Source organism: Taeniopygia guttata, chromosome 3 (assembly GCF_048771995.1).
Source record: "Taeniopygia guttata chromosome 3, bTaeGut7.mat, whole genome shotgun sequence".
NCBI lineage: Eukaryota > Metazoa > Chordata > Aves > Passeriformes > Estrildidae > Taeniopygia > Taeniopygia guttata.
The window spans coordinates 98387249-98399890 of NC_133027.1; the positions used below are offsets into that span (position 1 = coordinate 98387249).

The following is a 12642-nucleotide window of genomic DNA, read 5'->3' on the forward strand; positions in this document are numbered from 1 at the left end:
CAGTTCACACTCTCCTTTATTCCTCCTGCAGTGCTGCTGACCCTGAAAAGCTTCAAAAATATCTTGTAGGCTGCAGGCTGTGCAGGGCTGGAAATCAGGTTAGCATATTTCATGCCACATTATGCACCAGGGTTGAATGGGCAGCTATCCTTTTATCCATCACACCCATCCTGTGGCTCTCCCAGGATGTTTGTGGAAGAAGACTGGGCAAAGCCAAGAGCCTGACCAGCCCTTGTGCCAGGAGGCAGCAAGTGCTTTAGCACAGGTCCTTGTAAACCTCACCTGAGCATTACTTTAAGGTTTGCCAGGGAGATGCACCCTCTAAACTTTGTGTGCTCTCCACAGGAGCCTTTTAGCAACACAAAATGCCAAGTGAACACACAGGGGACTAAAGGCATCCCATGGAGTTATGAGAAGGAGGAGAACATAGTTAAGAAAGTCAGGGAAATGTCTAGGTCCCATAATACCAAAGGATCATTTACACAACTGAGTTCAGGCACAAGACTTCTGCTTTTGTTTAGACACCAGACAGAAAATTGCTCTTTGTGCAAGCTGTGGAATGACAAAATTAGAAAACAAACTGTATGGTGGTTTTGGATGGCATTTCTGTCATGGTAGGCTTTGTGTTTCCTTTGCATCTGTAGAATGCTCATTAGTAAGATAATAATAATTATTTGTTGAAGATGACAGGTGGGCTCTGAGGCTGTATCTTTTCCTGTTACTAACTCATTTCTGTGAACACAAATACCTTTGGGAGAATCTTATTTTTTGCCAGACTGGCACTTCAGTTTTCTGAACTAAATTTGTCATCATGATGTACAGAGGTCAAAATCTCAGAAAACACAATGAAGAGGTGGGCAAAGCCATCTGCAGTAGGAGATCTATCCCAACCGCCACCACTTAAGTATGTTTTGAGCACTATTTCAGTTTCCTTTAAATATACAATATATGTAAGTATCTTAATATTGAATTTTTGGAACATGGAATTAAATTTTGTGCTTAGGGTACGCAATTAAGAAATAAGTGATCTGAATCCTATTTCTAGGTTTGTACAACTTTTCTCTATTTTATATCTTTGAGATATGGCAAAGCAATCGAAACTCACTGCTTCAAGGCTGCATTTCCTACCAGATGAGCTAGTTCAAGTATTTTTGTTTTTCTTAAAATTGTGCTTTTCTGTCCCTTTATAGGAGCACAGAGCTTTTTATTGTATACCATTTCTTGAGTTAAAATAGTATGGTAAGAACCATCAGGACTGAGAAGTCAGGCTCTGTGAAAGACTGCTCTAATGTTTACTGCTTATAAAAAATAGCTGGGTGTATATTCATCAGGCCCTGTGTGGACTGTGTGTGTGAGCGTGTGGATCTCTTAACAAAGTCTTTCTGTATTCAAACTGTTACCAAGTTATTGAAGTTAAATTGGTCTTGAGAGGAACAAACAAAACAAAGTTATACTTAAAGCAGAATGAGTTAAAAAAAAAAAGAGAAAAAGTAATAAAGCCCAACGCAGACACTATGCCTGGGGTAAAGCACTCTGTCAGCCTGCTAGAGCAGGCAGTGGGACAGTCTTGCCAACTAACCACACTTCCTCTCAAAAATATTCGCGGCTGCTTCTACTCTAGCCCTGGCCAATGAAAAACAAAAAAAACCAAAAAAACCCCAAACAATAAGAAAGCAAAATCCTGGGACTCCTGGCCACTACTGAGCAGGATTGATGGTCTGGTCAGGTGTATCTGCTCTGCAAGGCAAAAAAACCTACATGTGTACATGAAAATCTTCACCAGGAGTGCCACTCCCACTCATTTTGTCTACCTGAATCACAGTTTTGTTAGTAACAAAAGAAGTAGGTAATGTTTTACTCTCAAATATGACATATACCAAAAGTCAGTTTTGTCAAATGTGGATCTTTGGTTTCACATATCACCACTTCACTTGTTTCCATACTGCATTTTCCCCTGAGCCGAATGAAAGGACAGGAGGTCCATTCAAGCGCTTCCCTGCATTCCCATTTAACTTAAAAATATTCCCCAAGAATAGGTCAAATGGCAAATTGACTTAAATCCTCATCCAAAATCCCATGCCTGCATACTTCTTATTTACTGGGACACAATAAAAACTCAGTTTCCTCTCAGTTGGGCACAGCCTGGACCCCACATGAATACTGATATGGGAAATCTAACTGAGATCAATGCTATGGCATTGCATCTTCCTGCACCGTCCTATTCTGAATCACCACACATCCTCTGCTGTTCCTTTTGTCTTCTTCAACTCTGCCATTAAAATGTACCAGTCAAGAAAAATAAGAAAAGGGCATATAACTAAATGGGTTTTTAGTAATCAGGGACATACGATCCCCCACAGCAAGCCATGTCTTCAAAGTGCGAGCCAATGCCACCAAAGTAACAAATTTGCCTTTGTACAAAGACATGCATTTTCTTCTGACTAAAACACTTTCACGGGCAATCCTTCCTGACACAAAAGCATTGTGCAGCTGAACTAAACCCCCACTTGGATTATGAAATTGTACCACTGATCAGCATTTCTGTATTACAGCTAAAATAATCCTTCCTGTAAACCACTTAGCCAAGATAAGTGGAGCAAGGGAACAGTTTTAAGTCACTCTCCAGGAATGGCTGAAGCAGACATTTAAGAGAACAATCCTTATTTATTATTCCTATCCACAAACGTTTCTCTACAGGCTCGTCACTTTGCAGAACTGTCTTAAGAATACAAACATATCTCACCTAACCACTGGCAAGTCATAGACCCACATACATAATTTAGTTTTGGAAGGCAAATTATATGGGCTACTGTCTCACATGTTTTAAATGATGTCCAGTTTTGCCTGCTTTATATTTCATCTCCCCTGTACCCTCCTAAGGAAAAGCCAACTAGTTATTCTCACAAAATGCTGTAAGGTAGCCAGTCTGTATTTTGTATGTTGCTTTGTGACAAGACAGTGACTGTGAGCTTTCCTAAGGAGATTATGCTCAGAAATCTGAGTTTCTTTGACTGAGTGCTTTGAAAATAAAAACTAAATGCTCCCTGGAAGCAGATCTGTCCACATCAGATGAACTGCAAGGAGGATACCAGGACCACTGCAGAAGCCTGGTAGAGGAGGCACACTGCCCCATGATACCACCTCTAAACTGGAAGTACACTGTCCCTTATGAAGCAATGAGCTGTGTCAGCCCTGCTGTGTAGCTGCAGACTGAACAGAGTACATAGAAAAGAGTTTAGGCATCTGACTGGCACATGCTGCCTTCTCTCCTCCACTCCCAGCCTGGATTTACATTCCTGGCATAAGCTGCTCCTTCAATGCAATCTGTCTAGCAGCAGTGAATTTGATAAGAACAGCTGAGTGTTTTGCATTTTTATGTGTCTAGTGATGTGTCGCCTGCTGGAGAGAAATCAGCATCTCTCTAGGAGGGAAGTGGGGGCTAGATGGATCTGCTGCAAACAACCTGAAAAACTCCTACTTCTCTGCCTTGGCTATCTTTTTGCAGCTTTACCAAAATCTGAATAACACAGGAATGAAACATCCAACCAAAACTATATAGTAAAAGATGTGCTACTTTATAGTCTGGTTTTGGAGAAAAAAAAACCCTTTAAAATCCCTACAAGTTCAATCCTCCAGAGGAAGCTGTCATATTTCACTGCCATTTGAAACACCTTCCCTGTAAATCAAATGTCCACTCTTTAAGACAAGACATAATGTATCATTATTTTTAAAATAAGCATATGTATCTTTATGGGATAGCATCAGTCCCTCTAATTCTCATTTATAATGGCTTGTGCATTAAGTCTTACAGAAACATGTGAATGATGCAATAAAGTAAAATCCAAAATCCTCTGCTGCTCTCCTGTAACCTGTCACTGAATGGCCCCAGTAATTCTGAGCACATTGCTTTTAATAATGAGTCACTATCATATTGAGTCACTCCCTCCAGCAGCAAAATCCTATTGATATCTCAATATTTTCATGCTGAAAATATTAACAAAGGAAAAACTCTCATTGTGATTACATCAGAGACCATTTCTAGTTACTTGCTGCGCAGCTCTCAGAGAGGTCAGAAGGTCGGTCACAAGTTTCACACTTGCAATCTTGCTTTCATCCCCAGCTGCTAACACTGCAAGTTTATATGGCTGCTTCATCACGTTGTTTAAAAAAATAACCTTACTTAGCAAAGTTTAAAAAAACCTCCGAAGGTTGAAGAAATCAACAAAGATGTTGGTCCTGTGAGTTTCTGTGTAAGTCGCAAGCATGTGTATAATCTCACTGATAACCTTCTAGACCTCAGAGGTTCCTAGCATCTCTGAATTTTAGGAGACCAATTTCTTTAGGCAGAAAAGTTTATCTTAAATTCAGAGATTACCTCAAAACCCCCAGACAACCCCCAAATCCACAGCAGTGAGGACAAATGGAAGACAGGAAGAAACTTCATGAGGAGGGATCTCTGGCTCGCTTGCATGCACAGAACAGTTATCACAGTACACAGACAGGGAAAAGAGGTAGATGGCATGAAATATGCCATCCCAGGACAGTCAGGCAGGTGGGGACTAGAGGGATCTCCATTTTTTCCACTCGAGAGTGAAGTGTGGGGAGCAGAGGACAAGCCTCTTGCCTGATCCAAGGTCCTCCCCCCTTCATTTCGTCACTAAAAGGCACAGGGAGATAACCAATAAAGGCTATTTGCTTTTCATTGAGCAAGAGGCTGCAACTTCATTTCAGAGCAGCAGGTACTCTGGATGCCTTGGCAATTCTTGGTTAATGTAGAGCATAAAGTACTTGCCAGCCAACTGATAACAGCATCCTGGGCCAAACCAACCGTAAAACAGTCCTTGACTAAGGTCCATATGGTGTGCCCTGGGACACACTCTCTAAAACAGGAATCCTGCATACCCTTCAGTTTGTTAAACCCCAAGAAGATGACATTTGTGGCTCCAAGTCGCCTCATCCTCTGCCAGTAAAACTGAATTCCTCACTTGGCAGGATGAGGAAATACAGCAGGAATACAGTTTCACCCAAATTGAAATTTTTGAGGTGGATTAAGTGAGCCACTAAATAGCTGTTTTGGTAGCAGGCTGAATTTTTTTCTGGTCCTTGCTTACCAGGTCCACACAAAATATTTGGAAGGACTGCTTGTTTTGTTCAAGAAGATAAAAAACACTTCTGGAAAGGAAAAGCCAGTGGAGCATACCTGTCATCACAGTAGGTGAATTTCATGTCCATGCTGTGGCGACTCAGGAAGGTCTTGCTGTCCAGGGGAATATCGATGTTTGAAGGGTGCTGAATAGGCTCACACATTATTATAAGGCAGGTGAGAAGAGGCTCCTTATACCCACACAGAGTGTGAGGAGGGCAAGTGTTATACACTTTAACTTGTCCAGTGCAGTGCAAAACCTGAAATAAGAAGAAACAAACTTAGGCTGTACTTTCTCTCCACATCAAAATGTCTATTAAAATAAAACCCACTTAATTTGGCTCAAATATTGTACCTTCCACGTGGCAGACTTGAGGTTAACAGTTCTGCCTCTGTTGGTAACAGTGCATTTCATCCTCATGAAGAAGTCACGCTCAGTTGACATCTCTTTGCTTTTCTTTCCAAAGCCTGGACCTGTATAAGGAAAAGGCAAATTAATTTTCTCATTTTCCTTTTTGATTTCTTCTACTTATAAGCATGAAGGATTCAACAGAAATAACAGACTAATTCTCAGATAATTTACTTGCAGAGACCATCAAAGATGCATGGACCATTGCAGAGCAGTTTGTAGCGCTCAGACCTAAAACTTTAAGTGGAACTTAAATAGGACTTTGTGCATTTTAAACCTATGTTTTAGCTTGCAGCACATTAATCTTTCCACTGTGTTACAGCTGAAAACATTAGACCTGTCTAAACTTGATGAGGGAAAATACTAAACAAACACTTGGTACTATCATATTTAAGCAATATTTGGCAAAACAAAATGAATCTGCAAAGCACTGAGCAGCAGTTAATGATTACTCTAGGAATGAAAATTCCTTTTTTCATGACAAACAGATCTCTTTTGCTAGCCATTTACTTCATTTGGTTATTTCAGAAACAAACAGGGATTTTTGTATTTTCATTATTACCATTTTTCAGACTCAGATTCTCTCGAATTTCTTCATGGTCACATGGATGAGTGAAGTCAAAAATGCTGTGTCCAGTGAGTTCCACCTGTGTGGAAGTAAGAGCTACACATAGCAAATCAAAGCAACTGAAAGTATTTCTCTGTTATTAAAGACAATTGAAATAAAACTGGTCACTAGAACTAAGTGCATTGACAGGATGCTCACAGACACAAATCACACGACCCTCCCTTTGTTTATCCTATGCGTAACTCCTCATTTTCTCCCCAGAGTGATTCTCTTATCTTTGAATTTGCACAGCACAGTTAACAGTCAGCACCTCTTGTTATTTTCGACACAGGACAAAACTCCCAGTCCACAAAGCAGAAAAGGGGGGGACCAAAAAGAGCAGCTCTATCCCCTTTGTCCCATAGTCTTAAGGCACAAGTAGAATAATGCCTTCTCATCTCCCTAGTAAGATGTAGGAAGGTAACTTTGCAGTCACCAAAGACACTACAACTAGATAGGAAGGGAGAGGGAACCTGCAACCCATGTTGTCTGCTGTGCAGGGTACCTGCCTGAGAAATAAGACATTTTATTTCCAGTCTTTCTTGCAGCGACACACAGCTGGGTTTTCTGCATTTAGACATAAGAGTTGTTTCTATGAACTGTATTCCAAAGAGAGGAAAGTGTAAGGGAACAAGTTACCTGGGTAAGACCCATATATTTATTGACATTCTCTGACAAAAAGATCATGTCTCCATCCTGTGTCACCACAGCAATAAATCCCTCCAAAGCTTTCAGGTACAAGTTGTCCATCTGCTGGTCTGCCTCTAGGTCATTCTCATTGTCAGCACATACTGAGAAAAAGAAAGAAAAAAAAGCATTTAAAGCCTTCAGCACCCCAGCCAGCCTTTCTCAATGCAAGCACATCCAGTTACAAGGAGACAAAATATTTTTCTGCTGTTAAAATTTCCTTTCAACAAACCTCTTCTGGTGGGGCCTTCAGAACAGCATATGAAAAGGATGCCCTTATCACTAGAAAGGCAGGGGATACATCTCTAAATGTTTTGGCAAATGCAAGACCCTCTCTTCGTCTTTAGCATGTTTCTGCAAGACATGTTTTCTTTCACTCACACCTGAAGATGCATCTTCTTTGTGCACATTCTCTGGTGGCTTGCAACATTTATACCACCTAACAGGCACAAGGTAGAGGGCAAGTCTTACAACAGGTACATAAATCTCTGCATCCCTAACAAACACCTAACAGGACTCTTCCATTAGGTCAAGCTTTCTAAGAAGTTCAAATACAGCTCCTACAAAACATGCCTCTTTACTCAGTACAGACTTATCTCTTAGCACTACTTTGGATAGAAAAAGTAGAAAACTGCTCCCTTGAAGTAATTCTGGGTGAATCTCTTTGTCATCCCTTAAATCTTAGTATTCCTCAGAAAACCACAGATCTGTTTCACTGATACCTGCAAACCTCTGGACTTCCTATACTCCACTCCACCAAAGTCTGACAAGTTTCATCACTCACCCACACTTCCCCTGTCCTGCAAGGAGAGCCTCAAACTCTGCCTATGTCCTAGATGTTTGCTTATGCAGATTCATGAACCCAGCGCACCTTATTAATTTCTGGGAAAGACATGCCACTGTTCAGCTGAAACCTAAGGCCATGATAGAATATTTATTACAGCTGTTTTTCTTTTGGTTATACATTTTCCTGGTACCTTTTGGCTGCAGTGTAGTGACAATCAATGGCACCGTGATGCCCTCGTTGTGTGGCCCATCCTGTGCCATGGGAGGCAGCACATGGCAAAACTGTAGGCAGGGGGGAAGGGGCAGGCACTGCTCCTCCTGATGCCAGTCACACAAATGCCCATTTCCCTTCTATGCTTTTAAGCATGTCTCAGCTCCATGAATAAGAAGCTGTCAGGGAATGACATACAGATATCCAGTATTGAAAAATTTCTGTGTAGAAGCTGGCCCATTAATTTCTTGATATGTTTTATGTGAAACTTCTGGAATTATATTTTACAAAACCACTTACAGCAGATAATGTATCTGGTCTGTGTAGCTCAGACATGCTGTGGTGAGCTTATCTTTACAGTTTTGTCAGTTAGCCTGCACATTTGTGATCAGTCATTGCAAATGTCATAGTTAGGCCCAGATTTTGAAGGGAAAAGGCAAGTAAACGAAGAAAAAAACCCCACCTTATTGTCTCAGAATAAGGAATAGCCGACTCCAAGATCTGGGGCCATGGGTAAGTCCCATCTAGGTTGAAGGTGCCCTAGAGCCCACGACAGCAAGGATGAGAGAAGAGCTGAAGTGATTCTGCTCTCTGTGCTCCTTCCTGGTGGCACAAGAGTGCTCCAGGCTGGGCCCACCACCAAACTTGCTGTCCAGAGGCTCCAACCATAGCTACATCAACCTTACTTGCAAGAACAGTGGGACACAAATTCCTTGGAGAAGCTGCCTTCCTTTGATGGTTTAATGTTGCAATTTCAGCTTACAGTTTGTTCTGTAGTACACATACTGTTAGCACTTGAGAAGAGTCATTAATTTTTGTTCTTTTCCTCAAAGAAACAGCACATTGATCATATTCCTTCATGTTTCTTGTTGAAATACTCATTTTGCAAGAAGTCTAGAAGCAGGAATAGAGCATTGCTTTGTAAAACATTACATGATTTGGGATTGTTGTTTTTTTGAATAGGGAAGAGGCTGAGCCAAACTAATGCAGTTTTTACTTTGAAGCACTAATGAGTGATGATTAAAGGATAAGTTTAATCTGTACAGCTCCTGGAACTGCTTCTGCTAGTGCCTGAGGATGGACTGCAAGCAAACCAAGAGGGATGAGCAATCACAATGCAGAGCCGAGCAAGCACTGTTTGGAACAGGTAAGTGGTGACAAAAACTATGCTTGCTGCTGCTGCATCCTCCTGTTCCTCAACATCCCTCCCTGGCAGCAGCCATCACACATCATGCAAACCAGGGAAGAAATGGACTCAGCCCCAGAGCTATGGGGAGCACCTGGTTTATCACCCTTTGCCTCTCAACAAGACTGGTAGCAGGGAAGAGAGGACGCTCTCTGGGGATGGCCAGCACCGCTGGGGATTTATCATTTCACGTCCTCGCACTGCAATTCTGGCTACACATGCAGGGGCCAGTTCCTCCTCAGTACAAAGCAAATGACTTCAGGAAATTGCATCAGGACTAGCATTTAAAATACAGAAAATATACAATAATATATTTGAATAGTACGCACTTTGACCAAAATGACATTTAGGAAAGGAAAAAGAAAAAAAAAAAAAAGAGGTAAGTGACCATCTGCTCCCAAGCTTGTTTCTGCTGCATAAAGAATGTCAAGGGTCTTTTTTCACTTTTCCGGAAGCAAACAAATGGTTTATTCAGCAGGGATCATGGCTATTGCCCAAGACAATCAGCCAAGTGTGGGTTCAGAGAAAAAATGACTTTTCAGCTCTAACCCCAGACCCTCCTTTCCATTTTTTTTCCCAGCTCATTAAGTTTGCATTAACAAAACATGACCATTCAAAGGCAGGAAGGCTATTCAAAGCATTTGTATTCTTAAATGCCTCCAACAGTGAGAGACAAACACTTTACTTGTATTATCAGATGATTAAGTTTGCTTTTCCCTGTATATAAATTATATTACTTATACAAACACACACAGAGGACATGGATCACTCACATCAGGGCTGCAGGTTCAAACCCTTAAGGTCTGAGCTGAGCACAGCACTTGAAGATATAGTCAGCTTTAAAGCATGTGGTTACAGCGGTTTGTGGGATCAGAGTACACTGTTTTTATTAAAATTATCTTTTTCCAGCTGGAGGCATCTGTGATGTGGACATAGAGGAGGGAGAGATTGATTGTGCTGCTGCACACCCAGTCTAACCTATCCCAAAAGCATGACCAAGGTGTTTTGCAGACATGCTCCAGCCTCCCTGGTAACTCAATAAACCCCACTGCACCCCCTCCTTTCTCCTCAGCAGCCTAGCTGCAGCAGGAAAGAAAGGGGAGCTGGCAGATACGGGTTTCTTCTAGTACCTAATAGGGCATGCTCACGTTTCAAAGGTGAGGAAACTGTAGGTGCTATCAGGCACAAAGGTGGGTGCCAAGGACCTCCAGAGCCACTCTGCTGCTGCTGCCCATCTATTCCTTGCCTGTCCCCACAGCAGCCTACCCAGAGCAGCTCCAGCACTGGGGGACACACCAAAGGTGCTCATGTCTTTGACTGTTTCCAGGTTCTTTGCAAACACAGAAGGTGTCATGTGTGTTAACCCTCTGCAGCAGATCAGCTACCTGAAGATCCTAAGTCTGCAGCAAAGAAATATGCTGGGCTGCACTGGCGGCCCTGGTATGCCCTGTATCAGGTAACTTGGTATAATTATAGTAATATAAATAATAAATAGGAGTCCTTCCTATGGCTGCAGTGTCTGCATTAGAGCATGTTGCCTTTCTTCTGTGGAAAACACTAGCTACTAATACACAGAGGATATACATACTTTAGGCGAGTGATACATCAGAAGCAGTTCAGTCATTTACACTAGCAAAAATCTGGTTTGCTTGAGAAAGAATCTATTTTGCTGATGCAAAACAAATAATGGCATGGCTACTGCAAGCTCCTCCCTGAAATCCCCACTGTGTTCCACTTTGCTTTAAATTGTCTTCATTGATTTACCTTGGTGCCAAACTGGAGCATTAGTGTAAGAAAATTCAGCTTCAGATGGAAAATATTTGAGAAGGCTGGGACCAAAGGGAAGGGGGAAGTTAGCATGAGGAGGTGAGAACAGAACTTCAGCCTTGGGTTTCCAATAGGTCTGAGGTCACTTTATCCAGAGAACAGTACCTCATGTAGACTTGCCAGGTTTTGGCAGGTATTTGATAAGGGTAACAGTGGGACTCAGTTTATATTGATTTTTAGGGAATTTTTTTTTGTTTGATTGTTTTTTTGTTAGCATTGCATTTCAAAATAGCTGCTATCTAAATTTTGAAATAAGGATGTGTTTCTGTTTTTTTTCCTACAACATTTTCCACCTCCCCTCAAGGGGAGTATCTCAGTTCTGGCACCATGACAGTATAGCAGGGAGACTGGACTGCAAATATGGCAGTTTAAATTAACAGCACATTCAGCAGAATGAAGTGCTGTAATGTTGCTGTTCATATTATAGCTACTTGATGGAGTCCAGCCAAGATTGTGTTCATGTAATGCTGGAAAGCCTATACAGGAGGAGAATCCCTGTCTAGGGGAGACTGGGAGATGTTGAAACATGTCAAAAAGCCTCGTAAAACAACCGCTGTGGCCTTCCTGGGATGACTGTCAGAGCTACAGGGGAACCAGGAACAGAGCAATGGTGTCCCATGTCCCAACATTTGATGCGTCATCCACTGCTCACTTTGCCCCAAGGCAGAAATTATTGAATTTTGATACAGTATTTTTCAGTCCATGTCTCAGTCTGTATTAAATTTTGGTAAGTATTTATTTTGACTAATTTTCTAAACACCAAATAGAATTTATTCATTGACAAGAAACTTTGAACTGTAATGGCAAAGGCTTATTGCAGTATTTATGATAACCTTTTATGCTAAAAATAACTTCTGTAAACAAGCTTTGATTAATTCTCACTGTCAGGATGTGCACTGTTCCCAAGTTTAAGAACACTTTTTCCGTAGATGCTTGCTCATTTCCTTCAGTCCAACCTCTTGGAACGAGTCTGAAGGCTCAAAAATCAGGCTTCTCTGTAAAAGAAATAACTGTGCAGGTATAAACAACCTCCTAGCAAACAGCCTGTAACTCCTCTCAACACCTTTGATCTGACTCAAAGGGGTCTTTCTGGTCCATTCAGAGGTGAACTGAAATTATAAAATGTGTTTCTACTGGAGGTCACATCATCACCTGCACAGAATTTTCCTGGCTTTGTCTCACCCTGGTTCCTATAAGTACCAGTAAGTTGCTTTCATATTGTACATAACTGATACCAGGCTACAGCTGCCACTCCAGAGAAGGGTTGCAAAACCTGCCTGATGCCAGCAGGCAAAAGTTAGAGAAGATCTAACAGCAGCTTCATCCTCCATCAGAGAGAGCAGCTTTGAGACAGACTTGTCTCTTCCTGGTTTCTTGTTTTCCATCAAAGGAAAGTGGTATTTTCCCCCTCCTTTTTTCTGTCTTGACGGGGCAGTACATCCTGTTCAAGGGGATATTTTCAATGTGTTCAATAAAAGCTTTCCATTTAGATACATCAAGAAAAAGCTACTCTTAAACTTGAAGCTTCCTGAAGGGCTCTTATCTCCAAGTGCACAAGCAATCTTGGATAAAGAAAACACTTATGTTAGTGTTGTTTTGATTGCAGAGTTTGTATCTAGCCAAATCATTCAGATGCTGCTCCCAGGAACTTGCTTGGAGTCCTGCAGCCATTGGTGTTGAATGTTGGGAATACAGCACCCCATCAAATGATAGATCAGGCTTTGAGTCCCATTTGGGTGCACCTTTCCCTGAAAGGGGACATAACTTTGAGCAGCTGAAGCACTCA

The 12642-nt window shown here is 41.6% G+C and overlaps 1 protein-coding gene and 1 long non-coding RNA gene across 5 annotated transcripts in view; one reads left to right on the forward strand and one right to left on the reverse strand.

Moving 5' to 3' along the window:
* Nucleotides 1–12642, forward strand: part of LOC115494503 (uncharacterized) — a 94086-nt gene that overhangs the window by 55836 nt on the left and 25608 nt on the right. For 2 of the 3 annotated variants that reach the window (XR_012055288.1, XR_012055286.1), the window contains exon 2: nucleotides 8890–8990. This is a non-coding gene — a long non-coding RNA (uncharacterized lncRNA). Of the gene's footprint in view, nucleotides 1–8889; nucleotides 8991–10356; nucleotides 10486–12642 lie in introns of all 3 variants that reach the window. The other variant, XR_012055287.1, reaches the window with a different exon arrangement.
* EPAS1 (endothelial PAS domain protein 1) overlaps nucleotides 1–12642 on the reverse strand; it is a 76379-nt gene that overhangs the window by 17540 nt on the left and 46197 nt on the right. For both annotated transcript variants that reach the window (XM_030268989.4, XM_072927498.1), the window contains exons 3-6: nucleotides 6799–6950; nucleotides 6115–6199; nucleotides 5499–5617; nucleotides 5201–5403 (exon numbers count right to left, since the gene is read on the reverse strand). In XM_030268989.4, coding sequence (XP_030124849.1) covers nucleotides 5201–5403; nucleotides 5499–5617; nucleotides 6115–6199; nucleotides 6799–6950 — 559 coding nt within the window. The remainder of the gene's footprint in view (nucleotides 1–5200; nucleotides 5404–5498; nucleotides 5618–6114; nucleotides 6200–6798; nucleotides 6951–12642) is intronic.